Raw genomic sequence first — 18,903 nt, 5'->3', positions numbered from 1 at the left:
AAAATAAGGGTTCTTCTTCCCTTCAGTCACGGTGCTATACAAAAGTAGCTTGGGAGGTAAGAGGGAGTGGTCAGCCCAGCCAATATAATAATATCACGTCTCTTGCAAAATGTATACTCATACCAAAAGTTGGTCTATGTGGACCAGGGCTACTGATGTCATCATAGTGGGGCAGCAGGCGGGTGCCAAGGTTCACAGCCAAACAAGTGCACGAAATAGCCAGACATGGTTCCAAAAGAGTTAAGTTATAAACAGTGCTCCCCTGCTGCTTGAGATATAATTACCTGGGGGAAATTGTCCCTCTCCCCCTTAAGTAGGTAGATAAAGTTTTCGATAGACATATTTTGTACAAGTTCAAATAATTATTTGTGTTGTGTAAGGTTCTTCAGACTTTGTAATTATAATTTTCAGATTTCTTATTAATAAAAAGAAACCTGAGTGACTAGCCTCACCAGCTACTGAGCAACTTTCATCTAGTTTTAAACTGTGCATGTGCAGGATATTGCACTGTGTTTTTTTTAGTGGTTTGTTTTATCACGCTTGGTTGAAGTAATCAAATCCAGTCTTTGGTAATGGTACGGATCGTCTTACGATTTTTTTCAAATTCTCCTAGTGGAAAGACAAGTCTGCTTTAGATGAAAGCATTTTCCTTAGCATTTTTCTTTAACATTTACGCCATAACCAATGTATCACTTCACATTCTTAAAAGCCGATAACTATTCAACCGAGAGGAATAACATTTCATATAAAACAAATGCTTTCATCTAAAGTGGGCTTTATCATCGTAGAATTTTGGAAATCATTGTCAAACAAAATTGAATCTTCATTAAAGTAATGAGCACTGCTTGGATTCGAAAAAAGTTATTTATGCTGATTTTTTTTAAAAAATTACCTTACGCAAGGTGATAAAATGAACTGCAATAATTACCGTGGAATTTCTCTACTCTCAACAATATATAAAATATTAACTAACATTCTTTTAACAAGACTAACCCCATATGCTAATGAAATTATAGGTGATTATCAATGTGGATTTAAACGTAACAGATCAAATTTTTCACATTAGACAGACACTTGAACTAACGAAGGACTAGAATTAAATGGTTTGACTCAGTTGTTAGAATATGCAGATGATGTAGACTTATTAGGGGATGATATAAATACAATCAAAAATAATGCTAAAATATAATAATCAAAATCTAATTATTGATAATAACTCGTTTGAACCAGTTTCCAAATTCAAATACTTAGTAATATTAACATGTGAAAATTATATTAAAGAGGAAATAAAAAGTAGGCTTAATTCAGGATATGCATGTTACTTCTCTCTTCATAAACTTTTGTCTTCTCGTTTAATATCTAAGAAACTAAAAGTTAAAATATACAAAATAATTTTGCCTGTAGTATTATATGGATGTGAAACTTGGTCCCTTACATTGAAAGAGGAACATAAATTGAGAGTATTTGAAAATAAGATCCTTAGGAAAATCTTTGGACCTAAAAGGGATGAGAAGACAGGTGTGTGGAGAAGGTTATATAATTTGTATTCATGTCCAGATATTATTAGAATGATTAAATCAAGAAGACTTAGGTGAGCAGGCCATGTGGCATGAATGGGAGAGGAAAGAGGAGTTTACAGGATTCTTGTTGGGAAACCTGATGGTAAGAGACCTGTAGGAAGACCAAGACGAAGATGGAGGGACAACGTTGAGATAGACCTAAAGGAAATTGGTAGGGATGGAAAAGAGTACATAGATCTTGGTCAAGATAGGGACAGATGGAAGGCCTGTGTTCCTGCAGCCATGAACCATCGGGTTTAAGAAGGCTAGAGAGTTATTTAAAGCTCTTGTTTATGCATGCGATTCCCATGGACAAGGTATTCTCTGTTGACAAGCGATAGTAGAATGCATGTAGGGACTTTATTTTAATGCTAAGAGAACCAAACCTGACCTGCCTAACCTAATCACAAAAGCAAATATTAAACAAAATCTTAAATAATGGCAAAAATTCTGCAGTATGTGTTAACAGACGTAAATCGAAATGAAACCATGTAAAAATTACATTCGCAGCATGATGAAATGACAATAAAACAAAACGAACTTCAGCCTTTTTTTAAAAAAAAAATACAATCAAATTCATGAATGACAGGTCCTCTCTGATGGTATAGTCGTAAGGCCATTGCACTGTAATCAAGGGGTTCTATTCAATTGCTACTGGAGGCACATTGCATACAATCTTGTTCACGCCAGTTCGGTACATACAGGTAATAAGTCCTACTTCCTTCTTGGCGCGAAGATGTTGAAACTTTTGAAGTGTAACAAATGAAAAACAGCAAGTGCTTATGCTTTCGCTACACACTTCGTTCTCTGCTGTCGCTCCAGCCGACACCAAGATATATTTTTGTTTTCTTTTTTGTTTCAGTGATGAAGGATGTGAGTTGCACATCAAAGCACATGCAACTTTTTAGGATTTCAATATGTAAATCATCTCATTTCACGCATTAATGAGCTGAAATATGGAGGTGGCAATCATATCTTGGCAATTTACACAAACATCAATGGAAATTGGAACCAGACCCGTAATCAGATTTGGGTCGGAAAGTTACAACAATTGAAACAAACAAAACAGTTAACTACTGACAAAAGTCGCCGGATGGCATACAGCTTCGAACTTATTGTTTACTTTCAATTCTCAGGAGTATTTGAAAATTCTACTCTGCAAATTAACAATATTTTTACTCACTTTTGATGGTTTTTCTTGTATGTACGCATTGCTTGCATGATACAATTATTTTCTGTAGTTTTTCACTTTTGATGTAAATGCATACTCTCATGAATTAATGAAATTATACATATTAGCAATGCAGCCGAACCCTGTGGCCGAGTGGTTGGCACATCACCCAGCGATGCCAAGGGTCCAGGCTTCGAATCCCGCTCGGGCTTGGTTGTTTGTGAATGTCCATTCATTAATTTCATCACTCATCCCCATCATCGCAAATTAGCCCAGAGGCACAAAGCGTGAAGTAAAGTAAACTAAATCAATCAATATTAACAATGCTATTTACGTATAATGAAAAACATGACAATGTGAGTTAACCAAAGAATCAGGACATTTTCAGATCACGACTGCTATTCGAAAAAACTCTGTACATGAATTAAGAAGAAAGGACAGTGTAGTTATTAACCACATCGTCATGTAATCGAGCAGAGGGTTTGATTCCCCATGGAGTAATATCGATAATAGTTCAGATTTCATTCTAGTCTAGTTTCGACTAGCTTATCTGAGAATCAAGTGAACTTTAAACACACTTGTTCAATTAAATCGAGCCGGACCATGTGGCTGAGTTGTTAGCACATCGCGCTGCGATGCCAAGGGTCCCAGGTTCGAATCCTGCTCAGGCTTGGTTGTTTGTGAATGTCCATTCATCAATTTCATCATTTCACCACTCATCCCCATTTCGCAAATTAGCCCAGAGGCACAAAACGAGAAGTAAAATAAACTAAATCAACCAATCAATTAAATCGAGAACACGGAACAAATGGTTTTTCTTCTCGCGTCCCTTCAAATAATTAATGAAAAGTAGCAATAAAAATGTTTACATATTTTAAAAATTTGTACAGGAATATTTAAAGTTATTATTTTTAAAACGCAATAACAACAACACTTTCCTCCTAATAGCAGGCTGGGTAATACTATCATATTTTTCAAGTCAAATCGCCCCCTCATCATTCTTCTTCCTTGGTGTAGGAAGTTTCCCATCGTTTACATTAAAGTCTTTCTTAATTTTAATAATAGTCGACATAGTTATTCCTGTTGCTTCAGATGTCATTCAAGTGGCAGTCCTCATTATTTCGATGCCGCCTTTTGATTCCTTTGCCCGGAAATAGGCATACAAGTTCAAAACAATTCTCTGTTCGGCAGAGGACAAACATTTGCCTTTTTTATGCTTGTTCTTGTAGCATTCCGGAGAAATACAGGCTATTGTTCCTCTTGCTCACTTCACGCACTCCACGCTCACACAACAATAAATAATAATTAATGAAAATAAAAACAACAATGCAACAAGAAAAGATAAAGAAGCTAACTAAAATACAGAAGAACACCGCCATAAACACAAGCCGAAAAATTTCAGAGCACGCTTTACTGCACAGAACGCAAAAGACACTGCAAGTGGTTGCAACGCCGCACCCTGCATTCAGACCTATACCGTCCAGAAGACGACAGAGAATCAGAGCTCTCGCTCAGCACGGGCATAAGAGGGCTGGCGGGGAGAAAATCTGAGAGATCTGACATCCTTGCCTTCTGCTCCCACCTCACCCCTTGGTTGCACTACCCCCCCCCCCCCCCCGGCTCGCCTACGAACTCATGTGAAGCGCTTCCTGTATGTACTGAACTGGACTTTAGTGCTTCAGATTCCCCTTTAAACTTGGAAGGCGAAGTACCAACTGGCTTCTCTAGGCATAAAGTGAACTTAAATTTGGCAATAAGATGAAGGTCCCCCCCATACCTTATGTCAACCAATACATGTAACACCATGAACTTCTTGGCATAGAGAAAACTTACTGAAAACACTAACATTTCTCAGCCATTCCGGGTAAAGAGAGAATTATACAAAAAAAAAAAAAAAATCAAAAATATGTTCTATTTACATGCAATGAGTAGATAAAACTTCTCATTTAATCATTCTGCTGAGATATTTTGAAAAATAATATACTTGATATGTTTTATTGTTACAGGAAATAGCCGCTTTTAGTTGGCAATACATGGCCAGTTTCATTCACTAAAGTTGGCAGCTTCTTATTGACATGCAGTTCAACTGTTAACTCCATTCTCAGGAAGTTTACTGCTGAGTTTATGTTTTGAGAGTCTACACACTGAATTTCAAAGACCAAGGTGAGTAAATTTATGAATTAAATGTAAAACAGTAATCAGATGTACATGGTGTAACATCCATGACAAAAAAGAAGATACTTTTAAAAAATACAGAATTGAACTAAATTTGTTTTTGTCAAAAGTAGATAATGTTGACATTCTACGAGGGTCACTATTTATATTTTGAGCTTAACAATGAAAAAACAGGAATTTGGCATTGAAAATTGCTTTATTGTTTTTAGAAGTACACTTTTGCATTCGTTCGAACCATTTGTCAAAGCAGTTTTTCCAATCTTCTTGAGACACCTCCATAATATGGTTTTTGAACGCATCAATGACAAAAATCGTTGTCCACGCAATTTATTCTTGACATTCGGGAACAACAAGAAGTCATTGGGTGCCAAATCAGGACTGTATGGCAGATGACCCACCAATTCGATTTTTTGACTGTTCATAAAGTCGGATGTTAGACGAGATGTGTGACAGCTGGCATTGTCTTGATGAAGAATGACCTCTGGCAAACAAATTGTTGTGTACCATTCAGAGTTGACCATTCTACGTTACTCTAAAGGCACAACTTGCCACATGACCAGTTTTCCCGAAAAAACAGGCGACCATTTGTTTCGATGTGCTTCGAGCGCTAACAACTTTTGTTGGATTGGGTTCATCTTGAAACACCCATACAGTCGACTGCTGTTTATGTTCCGGCTCATATGCATATATCCATGATTCGTCACCTGTTACAATCTTATATACGTATTTTGAAGCACCACGATTGTATTTATTGAGCACTTGTTTGCACCAATTGACGCGAGCGTCTTTTTGAGTTTTTGTCAAATTGTGTGGGATCCAACAAGAACATACCTTTCTCACAGCTAAATGATCATGTAATATTTTATATATGCTGGTGGAACTAATGCCTATGGTTGCCTCAATCTCACAGTATGTCACATGACGATCTGCAGTATTAGGTTTTGCACAGCATCAATGTTTTCTTGAACAACAACTGATTTTGGATGACCTTCGTGAATCTCGCCGGTGAGCGAATGGCGGCTACGATTAAATTCGTTATACCAGCGTTTCACAGTGGCATAGGATGGGGCTTCATCGCCAAATGTGGAAGTAAGTTGATCGATGCACTCTTGTCTTGATAATCCACCTCGAAAATCGTCAAAAATCATCACACGAAAATGTTCACGAGTTAACTCCATTTTATTGTTGTCGCGCAATCTCCAAGGTAACATAAACAACACAAATGAAGCTATTGACAAAACATTTGAAGTACGTTATGGTCAATAATGCCAGATGATTCCGTGCAAACGTCAAATCGCACCTAACTTCAATCAGTATTGCCAAGGCGCACAATATAAATAGTGACCCTCATAGTAAAATACTTGCACCCTACCATCTGAAAGATGTTACCTGAGTTTAAATAAGAATAAAATAGATGCCACGGATGTTACATTCCTATCACCACTGATACTTTTATGTTTGGGTTGTCTAACTTTATGAACCATAGTCCATGTTACATAACCTATTACTGGTATAATTCAGAGAGATTTAAAATATATTAGTGATGTGTAGAACTTGATTTTATTAAGTCATAGAGTAAAATGAAATTATTTTTCTTCGTTCCATCTAGAATTTATTTTTTATGTTATAATGAAATGTCCTTAAAATCAGTGGTAGGTAAACAGAAACATAAAATAACCTATAATTTGGTCCAAGCTTATGTTTTCTCTTGTTGCAGATAATGCCCTGTAAAGTCTGCTCCTAGAATGGCAAAAATGACATCTAAAATGAAATCTGAAAATCCAGAGAGATGGGCTGCTTATTTGGAAAAGGATAGAGAAAGAAATACGTTAAAAAGGCAAGAAGAAAAGGAAAAGTGTGCAAAAGACAAAAACCTTTTGAATTTGAGGAGAGAAAAGACTACATTGAGGGTACAGGAGTGGAGGAGGAAAAAAGCAGAAGTGATGAAGACCAATACACGTTCAAACCCTTCAGCTTTGGGCTCATATTCTTCAACAAGCACACGTCGAAAAGCTGTCCACAAGGCACGTAAGGCTTCGCCATTCAGCCCTTCAAAAAAACTGGCTGTTGTCAGGCAGCTTTTAAAAGCAGGTTTCCCAAAGCCCGATAACCAAGTTACGAAAGTTACAGTGTCTCCTAGGGGAGGATCATACTCAAAAGAAGATTTGGAAATAGTGAAATCATTTTTTGAAAATGATGACATCAGTTGGCAAACATCTGGTAAAAGAGACTGCATTGCAGTAAAACATGAAGTCACGGGGAAGAAAGAGAAAAGACAGAAACGCTTCTTTGTAATAAATGTTGCAGAAGCTTACCAACGATTCTTGGAGATTCATCTTGAAGTAAAGATATCTCTTTCAAAATTCTTTGAAACGCGTCCCAAACATGTGAGACCAGTAAAAGAAACTCCACACAATGCATGAAAATTTCAAATTTTTAGCTCCTCGTGCTATTTCTTGTTTCTGTGTTGAGTATAAAGAATATATTTTAACACCAAGGGCACTACTAGAGAAAATGTGCCGCAATATTTGTGAAGAGCGTTGCATGACAAATGAATGCACAGTTTGTTATTATGATGTAAAATGCCTGCTGGAAACTGACTATAACTTTTCAAAGGAAGTTAAATGGAAACAGTGGGTCAAGACCAATGGGCAGATGGTTGTTGAAGAGAGAACAACAAATCTAGAGAAGCTAGTTACGCAAATAAATACCTCTCTTCCCAAATTCAAGATGCACTTGTACGTGAAGAATGAGCAAGCAAGCTATTTTGAGGACAGGAAGAATAATTTGATGCAGGTGGACTATGCCGAGAATTACAGTGCCATTTCACAAGATGAAGTGCAGTCAGCTCACTGGCAACACTCTCAAGTCACAATTTTCACATGTTGCTTGTGGTCTGATGACAGAACATTTTCGTATGTGGTTGTAAGTGATGATGTAAGTCATTCTAGACATTCAGCTTGGACTTTTATTAAGACAATAGTATCTCATTTTCAGAGTAGATACCCTGATACCCCTTTACGTAATCTGATGACATTTTCAGATAATTGTTCTTCCCAATTTAAGAGCAAGTATACAGCTTTCAATATGTGCCACTTGCCTGATGATCTGTGTGGAAACTGTAGAGGGGAACTATTTTGCAGATGGCCATGGTAAAGGAGCAGTTGGTGCCATTGGCGGGCAAGTTAAACGAATGGTCTGGACAGCAGTAAAATCACGACATTGTACTGTTTAAAATGTTGAAGAATTCTTCAAAGTCGCTGAAGCTCAATGTAAGTCAACTGAGGTTCTTTTGTAACCAAGAAAGAGATAGAAGAAACTTCAGTATTTTTGAACAAACGATAGGAGTATGTGCGAACAGCACCAGGAATACGAGAAATACATCACATCAAGAAAATTGATGATGTACATGTAGCTGTTGGTTGACTTCAAAATCTGTCAAACAGAAAGTACAAGTTGCCTTTCCAGAAATAGTGCCACAATGTATGAACAGTAAATTGCGGTGGCGTGATGTGTATTCATCTGATTCTGGCAGTGGATCTGAATCATATTCTGATGACAATGATGATGATGCATCTGTTGAAAACCACATAAATGAACTTGGACATAACTCGAAAACTGAAGAATTAGACCTATCTGAACTCAATGTGAATATTGTACCTGGAGTATACGATGAAGTCAGCATCACTGGTCATGGAAAGACTCAGGTTAGCCATAACTATGTTGCAGTGTGTCAGACAAGTGTTTTGCGAAACAGTGGTGATTTTCTTGAAGCAGTATGGAAAAACTGGCAATTTATTTGTACCTAATGAAGAGGATGAAAAAGAAATAAACATTAAGAAGGTGGTCCGCATTCTACCTAATCCAACTATAACGGAAATTGGAAGTAGAGTTATCTATGATTTCAAAAGCAAAATCTGCTTGTAGGAGTTTTATTTTTAAGAAAATTCTTTAAAATCCTATTTATGTTATAGTAATTACAAATTGGATAATGACCACACAGATTTTTCTTCAATCCATGGTTTCTTCCAATAAATAAAATTATTTGCTCTGATTTATAATTAGAGACCTAATTATGTATCACTGCATAATTGTCTTAATTATACCATGTAATCTTATTAATTTAAGAAAGGTAAAACAGTACAAATCTACTGTCTGTCATATATCATGTCAGATGTAACATCCATGACAAATTCAATGTAACATCCGTGACATGAATAAAGCAATTATAAAATAAATTCCTTTTTGTTTTTGTGAATTAATAGCTCAGAACTAGAACCTGTAAGCTTGCAGATCAACACAATGAGTATAAAATTAATTTTGTCTCAAGCAGTAACCTGGATTTTTAAATTTTAGTTGACAGCCTGTAATGTGAGTTCACGAACTGTGTGACATCCGTGACTGAACATTTTTTTCAGTTTCCGGAATAGTAATACATTTTACTTTTACTCAACATAGTTTCCTCTGCAGGGAGGTCATCACCATTTACTGTATTTCATCTTAAAAAAGTTCACAAAACACATTTAAATTTTAATGCCAAGAGCTTTAAATTAGTAAAACTGTAACGTCCGTGACAACTGGAATGGCTGTTCTGTAAATAATGCTAGTTTTAAATATTTAAAGTTAAGTTGATTTAAGCATGCATACCCTGTTGCAGGTGAGAAATTTACAATTGCATTGTATCATATTAATTGAGAATATAGGAGTGAATTTACAATACCGGAAGTATCTTCAATTGCTTTCAAATTCAGCATACTCACTCATTTTCGCCTCATAATCATGAATCTGCAGTTAAAATTTGGCGGTCACGTCTAGAAATTGCAAAATAAGTCGAAAAAAGTGGGTATGTGAACGGAGTAAACACCCTTGATTTATGAAGAAAACAATTATTTTTTGCAATGATTAGCGTTTCAAAACTATGTTTATGATGACCCTTAATTTTAACTATGCTTACCTAACCTAACCTTACCGTGAATGGTTCATGAGGCAAACATGTTTTCCACCTATACGCAAGATGCCATTTTCTCACATGAAAGTCAACGCTCTAACTTATTGCACAACATTTGAGCAACGTTAGTAGCAAGACCATTGTGCAGAAAGGAAGATGTCTTCATATAGTTTCCATGTTAGTGTATGGAGAATCATAGCGGTAATTGACAAGGTTATTTTGCAATTTCTAGACGTGACCGCCAACTTTTAACTGCAGATTCGTGATTACAAGGCCAAAATTAGTGAGTATACCGAATTTGTAAGCAATTGGAGATACTTCAGGTATTGTAAATTCATACCGTTTCCAAACTCAAGTTGTAGAATTCGTGCAAGTAAAATTACATTTTGTGACTTCAACTGTCTTCAGGGTTCAATTTTCAGTTTACAGTTACCCGCTGACAAATAGTATTCGGTAACAGTAGTATAAGTCGGAGACGGATTTCTTAAAATTTACAGGAGAAAAGACGAGAAAGTACTTACGGAATTGTGTTCTTGAGTACTTTCTGAAGCCGGAGATATTTTTTTTTATAATCGTGCTACGAATTTTGCCTGTAAATAAGGTATTTTTCGTCAATCATGCATCTCCGTTGTGCGATAGCTCGTGCCGCCATTACCGTCGACTACGTGAATCAAATGTTCCGTGCGTTTGGTTATGTAACCCCCTCACAGTGTAGCAACCACGCGGAAGTTTGACAAGATGACGTGTGAGCTTGTTTTTTTTTCCAATAAAAGGTAAGATTCTAGTTTACGTCCTTTTCCTAAGGAATACGTGTCATATATCGTTGGAAAGCTTATTTTATAAGGAATTCAACAACGTAAATCCCAAAGCGAGCAAAAATTTCCTGAAGGAGTAAATTGAGAAAAACCGATGTTGTCTGGATATGTGCAATTGCGTAGCGTTCCTCTGAACGCGGGGATCTTAAATAGGGATGTACTATTAGAACTAGTTGATGGTAGAGACAGCCCTGAACGGGCAGGTACAAATATCTAACTATTCATTAAAATAGACTCATGATTCGTTTCTAGACTGAAGTGAGCAATGCAAATGGCAGAATGGGTGTAGACTAGCTTACCCTGTTCGGTTTAGAAATAAGACCAGTAGCTCCTGCTTCTCCGATGATTCCAGATTAAAAGCCCCCCGTGTCGCTCTCATGCGCACGTATTTAAACACTCGCTTGGCCTCTCGTCACCTCTTGCCAAAGGCCAGTGTTCTTACCATTTCCTGTAGAAAGCTTATTCTACACATTTCTGAGCAGGAGCTGACAAGGTCTGCCAGGGTCAATATTTCTTAACCGAACAGGGCATGGTACGACACTCCCTCTTGCGAAACAATTTCCAAAATTGAAATTGTAATAATTAAAGTTTAAATTGAACCTTCTGCCATTCACCAAAATTTAAAAGGTTTTTGTTTATTACATGAAAAAAAAAGGTTACATAAAATAAAATAATAAAAAAAATGTCGGAGATCCTTCACCGAAAATTAAATGAAACAGAATTAAGCTCAAGCTTGAATGCTGAAATAAAGTCCTATGTTTACATTAGCCACACGCTGGAAGAGTCTTTCGTAATCAACAATGCTGACGGTTGGTCAACATGCGATATAGAGTGTTGTTTGCAGGTCCGTGGAGTCAGCGGAAAGTTCAACACACTGCATCGTAACGCGATACATGCGAATGTCTTCAGAACAAGTGCTATCTAAGCACCGAACTTAATCCGTGAGAAACCTTAAGGCCGCATGCTCGCAATCTTCCGCCTCATCAGGATGACAGTTCGAGGCGAGAGCAAAAAGACCATGGTAAACACCAAGCTCCACTGGACTGCGCACAACCACATGAAGATTAAAAAAAATATTTGAAGATGATGTTTTCACTGACGTTCGTAGCACACGATGTGTGCACACTATGACCTGAGAAATCAAAAGGCAGGGCAATCCAAATACACTCAAACCAATACACTCAAACCCCGGAGTCCTGGGGTACGAAGCACTGTTCCGGGACATACACGGTCCTTGACCGATCACAATTGCACTGGGGGACCGGATTCGAATCCCGGTGTGGAAAGTTCTGAAATACTGTCCAGCAAAGGTCAGATGAAAAGACGTTGGCCGTGGGGCGGGCGAACACAGGGTAGTCCATGGGAAGCCACTCCAAGTAGCGTTTCCAAGCCCCAAAATATGCGTTGTCCAATGGCGAACACTGGGGGGTATTTATGATAGGCCCCCGAAAGTTCACAGCAGACGCCATTGCATATTTCCGGCACACATCGAATGGCGACACATTTCGTACGCTGGTTCCATGTGAAAACGGAAGGTGTACCGTGCTGCTATCACTCCAAGAGGGGAACAGTAAATATGGCCACTGGTAGGATTAAACTGTTCACAGGTGGCCTGGCAGGTTGCTGATCCACAGGGGTGGGTCTCAACACATTTGGGTCGTTGACTGTACCCGGAAAGTTCCAATATGTGGTGAAGGACATTGCCTGGCCTTACAGAGCAAAAGGGGACGATGTACATGAAAGATGTTCATGCTTCTTCTTAAGGGGGGTTAGAGTCGTGGGGGGGGGGGTTTGCTCTGTAAGATGACATTTCTTCTGATGTTTCTGACGCTGTTCCAGTCCTGGGATGTCACTTGGAATAGGATTTTCAGTGCTGCTACATGACATACACCGCTGAAAACCAAAGGAGGCTGGTGAGCTCCAAAGCCTTCAGGAATGCGTTCTTCTTCCGGCCTCAAAAAAATCACTGGACTTTTCGAAATTCCTTGAACTCTTGGAATTCCCGAACAGGGGAGGAAACAGGTTGGACATAGGAATAAACTACATTGCTCACAGTCATTCAATATTGAAAAATATATAAAAAATGTGTAAAGGAATCGTCTTCTATAGGCAAGTGAAAATCATGAGTAAAGATAAGTAAACTAAAATAAAATAAACTGCCCAATAAGTGATATAAATTATAAAACAAAGTTTGAATGAAGGCTAAAGAAAATAAAAGGCGGAAAATGTCATTTGACGCCGTAACACTGGAACACCATTAAAATGAAAATCTGACTTCATCAAAAGTAATATATGTATATATTGACTAAATTATATATAGCCCCTGGCTTCTCCCAAATATAAAATAATGTGCAATATAAAACTAAAGTTATGACATGGCACTATAAAATAAACGAAAATATGTAGGATTAAATATTGATAAATATATAAAAGTAGTATGTAAATGGTATCAAATATATCCCCTGGTATCAGAAAAATAACCCGACGAAATCCATTAATATCATGTCAGAAGTGTCAAAGCATTGTAAAAAATGAGGAACTGACGAAAAAAAATATAATTAACCCAAAATTTGGTAACGTCACAGCTGTTAAAACGGACCTAACCACAAGTAAAATAAAAGAGTAAATGACATGGCTCCAATGACCTTAAAATCATTAATTACGAAAGGTACATAATAGAATGGATGAATAAATCAAGGCGACATAGTGACGCACTGTTAGCGCTCACTAGTCAAGGTTTGTTTGCGCTTGCATACGCCTGACGTATAGCATAAATAAACAGTTAAAATGAAGTTCCAAATTAGTAATAGGATAACAGTAAATTCAAAACTGAAACTAAACTGGGTTATTGATTTAGAAAACATTTCTTGGCTATCTGTGAAGTAAATTTACGGTTCTGAGAATAAAGGGGAAAAAAATATATATAAGGTATTGCGTTAAACAGAAAAGAGGAATAATAATAATGCTATAACCCGCCGTGGATTTTCTTCGTCACTTAGCATAAATGCTCGTCGCGTAAGAGATTACACTTGACCCATGACAACTGTAGGCGTCTAAATCCACTCTTTTGAGTTTTTAGCCTAATAAGGTAAACAAAACTACTGTTTATGGTCGCCTTAGGAAAAAAAATTGAAACGGAACCGTAAATGAACATCATGACGCCGGGCCGGGAGAAAATTATAGGATTTCGTATGATATTACTTCAACTAAAGTCTATGACGTGTGGGAGATTAAAATATAAGCACAATTACTCGCTATTACCTACTTTACGAAGATTAACATGAAATTAATCTGTAAGAAGTAATTAAATTTCATTCTGGAAACTTTTGAAAATTCTGAAGGAACGAGAAAACGTCGCATAAATAAGCGCCCTTGAAAAGACTCTTATTCTCGCCTCTTTGGGAGGCTAGGAATTTCAGTGTCGACGCCAGCTGAGTGTAAAGTTCATCTACAACAAAGAAAGGTGTCATCAAATTATCTCTCTCCGAGACTGAAATAAGATATGATTCTTCCGCTAACTCGAATGTGAAAATTTCCGCACGGAAATCTGGCGACTTACATGGGAGGAAAATCCTGGACTTGAGTCTTGCGACTGCACATATCCTGAGTTCGAAGGAACAAAAGGAAAACAACGAATGAATCGTGCTTTCGGTGCAGAGATTAAACTTGCGTGTTTAAACCTATCGTAAGCTGACGGAATGTAAACGTGATTATACCTAAGGGGAGGGCTTGATTGATTATACTATTCGCAATACTTCATCGTTATTTAATGAAAAAAATGACAACCAGTTTTGCCTTAATTTAAACAACCCTTTTAACTTTTATCGTTATTTAGTGATTTAGTGATTTGCGATGCGATTAAATAACCACACGAAATCTGTTGAATAATGCTGAAGAGTGTTTATTTAAACATTAAGGAATGCCGTAACTTGAAATATAAATATCATAATATAAATACACATGAAATTTAAGGTATTTAAAATTCAAAGCTAGAAAACGCAAAAGGAGGAATATTAAGCTATCCTTTAATAAATAGCTGAAGGAGACAATAAATATATGGATAATAACAAAAAAATCTCGTTAATATGTGAAATACTCCACGCCTTGAATACCGCTTACGTCTCGTTCTACTTTTCATTACAAGTTGGCTTACGCCTAACTATGGTGTTTTAACAAACTAAAAGTCATGCAGACTAAGTCATTCTTATGTCATTGCGCTACAATGACAGTGTCATTCCTCTTGCTACGGGTACCTCTGTGTACACAATTAATTCGTAGGGGAAGACGTAACCTTAAAACTAATGGAAGGGAGCGTCACACTTACTACCTTTAGTAGCGGACATCATTGCTCCTCTATTCCTTAAAACATATATATAAACACTTGCGCACTCTTTTATATTTCACTACCGGTATTTCTGCGCGTACAACTAAAAACACCTATTATTATCCCTTAGCTAGAACATTGAATCAACGAGCGGGTTATACTCTAGCCGAATGGTAGCGTCACTCTTACTACTTACGCCAGCGTATAGTAGCGGACATATAATTGCTCCTCTATTCCTAGAAATATAATTAGCGTTTCGTTTTTTCACATATTAACTTTACTTTAGTAAAAAAAATATTCCTTAAACAAGGTAAAAATAAAAATGCTCTGCGACTGACTCGTGTATTCTCTCGACTATCTCCTTATCAATTTGCACTACAATTATTAGTACCAAGGCTCCCATCTTCGGGGCGAGGAGATTTCAGTCATTTTAAATTACGAGTGAGTCGACCACTGATCCTTGTGCATTTCAAAACTATACGTGATAAAATTAAATACCCTCCTTGCGATAATCTTTAACAGTTTAACTTAAAACACATAAACACAAACGGCGTTACTTTTCGGATCATTAACAAGTTACGGTCTGTTTTAAAAATATATATGAAATTGAAACTTTAAAGGACTTTAATTAATTAAAACACAATTAACTTCAGCAATACTCTCTGCTGTGACCCACTAAGTACACACATCATGGTGTGATTGAGTCGTATCGTTTATTGCCGAACTATCATAAGTCACGCACCAAATTTACGTTTAAAAAAAATACCAAATTGTATTTCAAGAGACTATTGCAAGGACAAGGGTCATCAAAATCAAATGCCACTTTCAAAATTTTGATAAAATCCTGGGAATTGATGATAATTTCCCAGGTGGTAGTTTTGTCATAGCCATCAGGCCCTGACCGAAGGTACCGGGTTCGAGCGAACCACGGCGTTACTAGGAGCGGAATGACAAGGGCTTGTCGGTAGACGTGCCCGGGCTGGCCAAATTCTGGGCGGAATATGACACTCGAATGTCCGACATCGAACCTTCCGGCGCGCGGAATGACGGACGTACCTTATGCCACATCGCATCGACGCGGAAAACCGCGACGAAGCAAAAGCGCCCGTGGCTACCAAAGGAAACATTCTATTTTCGTTTCCTCCGCATTGTAATGTGCTTTAATGCAGCGGGTGATTAGCCTATTGGGTGGGTGTGGTGGGTAAGGACTGAATTAAAGCTGATTATCGACATTAACCATCATTAACATTAAAACTGCGTGCTACGCAGCTTTCCCCAAAAATAAAGATTCGCGGAGAAAAAAACAATTCTGACATGTCACTATTTAACAAATTTCAATTTTCATTTATTTCAGAGTGAAATAAATGAAAAAATTCCGCAACTCCACTACGTAGCTCTAATTTTCATCACAATTCCGTAAAATGGATGAAAAGCCCAAGCATCTCACCACGTAACGATGCCTATCCTTTCAATTTTCATGTCTGTTTAAGAAAACAAGTCTTTGACGCTTTTCATTTCCAAAAGAAAATTAAAAGGCCCGCATCAATCCACCACGTAGCGTTCCTCTGCACGCGGGATCTTAAATAGGGATGTACTATTAGAACTAGTTGATGGTAGAGACAGCCCTGAACGGGCAGGTACAAATATCTAACTATTCATTAAAATAGACTCATGATTCGTTTCTAGACTGAAGTGAGCAATGCAAATGGCAGAATGGGTGTAGACTAGCTTACCCTGTTCGGTTTAGAAATAAGACCAGTAGCTCCTGCTTCTCCGATGATTCCAGATTAAAAGCCCCCCGTGTCGCTCTCATGCGCACGTATTTAAACACTCGCTTGGCCTCTCGTCACCTCTTGCCAAAGGCCAGTGTTCTTACCATTTCCTGTAGAAAGCTTATTCTACACATTTCTGAGCAGGAGCTGACAAGGTCTGCCAGGGTCAATATTTCTTAACCGAACAGGGCATGGTACGATTGAACGTACTGAGGTATTTTTTAGATGATGAAGCACATATTTAGGGGTGAAATGAGTGCTAATGGAACCTAACCCAACAGGCCTAACCTAACCTCGTAGGCATACCTCGACCCCGTGAATGGATAGTGGGGCTATCGTGAACAGAAAGTGTAAAAAGAAAAAGGTACTTACCCGAAGAGATGCCGGGTGCCGCACCACGATCGCGCACCGCGAACGCAATGAAGCAATCACCATGCAGATAAGGACGTAAAGTAGAGTCTAGCCTCAATTTTCGCTTAAAAACCTTTTGTGAATAGTTTGTGCGGCATTTATCGGTTCATAAGTTTGGAAACACTGCACATCAGCTGACGATACTGCATATCAGCTGACGATAGACAACGTGAGTCAAGATTTGCCCGCCGAATTAGCAACGACCAATAAATGATTATAATGTTAAAAGTAACGTGTTTTTCATGGAAAAAAAGTTATGGCCAGCTTGAAAAATCTTCCGCTATGCATATGAGGTAAGTAGCAATGATTTTTATTTGAAAACAACCGAGTTTTATGTGTCTCCGGCTTATACTACTGTTACCTAGTATTCATTATTGAAAATACTTTCTCAGTTGGTGCACTTCTCGGAAACTCTGCAAACTACTGCTTGTATTAAGACATTTAATACTGAGAGCACTTTTAAACAGAGTACATCAATGAGTCACAGAAATACTGTGGCAGAATTGAAAAGAAAAAGTGTCTCTGGTCAGCAGCATGTTTTGCAAGACACTTATGAATAGGAAGACACACTTGGCTATTTGGAGCTGTAATATGGGACAAGAGACATGAGTAGAAAAAAGGACCATCCAGTGAAAATTAGGATATGTGGTCACTTATGCTATTCTCACATCTGGTGAAAGCAACTATGACTTCTTATTACAGCCCTAATTTTCATGCCTTTATGTACAACAGTGTTAAATATCTGCACAACTTGACTTGAACAGAACAAAATAGACCTAGTTCAGATGGTACTTATATCCTGCATGACATTGATGTAGAACACAATTGTCTACATATATGGTGAAACAAGATCAACTTATATTAAACATTTCATGAATTTTATTATTAATTTCTAAATGGGTAGAAGAAAACTCATCTACGATCATTAAAAGGTATGTAATAATCGAACAATGCAAATAGAGATAGCTTAATTAACATCATCGATTAAACTTCATGTACATCTCTCCCACACCGGTACATTATAGGCAGTAACTGATGAATACCCCAATGTAAAACGCTAGACTGCTTTTTTATTTTCTTTGCATTTACCTCCCACGGACAAATACGCATAACGTATTGATGACTGGAGACATCAGTCTTAAAATTCAAATGCTTATATACCGCCAGGAAGCATTTAAAATATTGTACATAGTAATGTTTATCATCTTTAACAGACCTAAAGGAAATAAGAGTGTCGTAAGGAATGTTAGAATGCATGACCTAGAAATATATGAAACAGTAGCAGCCGAAAGGCAGTACACTTACCGTAGTGTTTAAGCAACTCTGGATTTTACTCAGAAGTTCCCAACGTTTGCCTTCATCACTGAAGACATTAACTCTTGGAACTGTTGATGTAGAACATAAGTAACACACTTCATCAGTACTACTTTCTGTCATTTTGTGTTTTTCAACTAATGCGAGGTCCAAGGACCTGTAAGCATTGCAAACACTCAATACTTACATTCCTCATAAACAAACTTCCCATTTATGCTTAAACATAACCACTCTTTGAAATCACACTTTCCACACACACGATGAATTAGGAACATAGATTATACTATTCACTTCCATAATTCCCATTGTGTGATGCCTCCACACTTCACAACCCATAATTTCTTTAGCAAAATTTTCATTTTGCGAAGGTTTCCAGACTAGACTAGCACCAATACTCGCCGTTCATTTGTCATA

At 37.5% G+C, this 18,903-nt stretch overlaps 1 protein-coding gene across 2 annotated transcripts in view; it reads right to left on the bottom strand.

Moving 5' to 3' along the window:
- The window catches only part of LOC145978440 (uncharacterized), a 59,534-nt gene extending 40,643 nt beyond the window's left edge, over positions 1-18,891 (bottom strand). For both annotated transcript variants that reach the window (XM_083111085.1, XM_083111094.1), the window contains exon 1: positions 18,481-18,891. In XM_083111085.1, the coding sequence (XP_082967211.1) occupies positions 18,481-18,612 (132 nt within the window). In that variant the 5' untranslated portion in view covers positions 18,613-18,891. The remainder of the gene's footprint in view (positions 1-18,480) is intronic.
- Positions 18,892-18,903: the final 12 nt, after the last annotated feature.

This window comes from Lepisma saccharinum, chromosome 1 (assembly GCF_977018435.1).
Source record: "Lepisma saccharinum chromosome 1, izLepSacc3.1, whole genome shotgun sequence".
Lineage (NCBI taxonomy): Eukaryota > Metazoa > Arthropoda > Insecta > Zygentoma > Lepismatidae > Lepisma > Lepisma saccharinum.
Note: the sequence above shows the minus strand (reverse complement) of the source record. Positions and strands in the feature narration are given on the sequence as shown.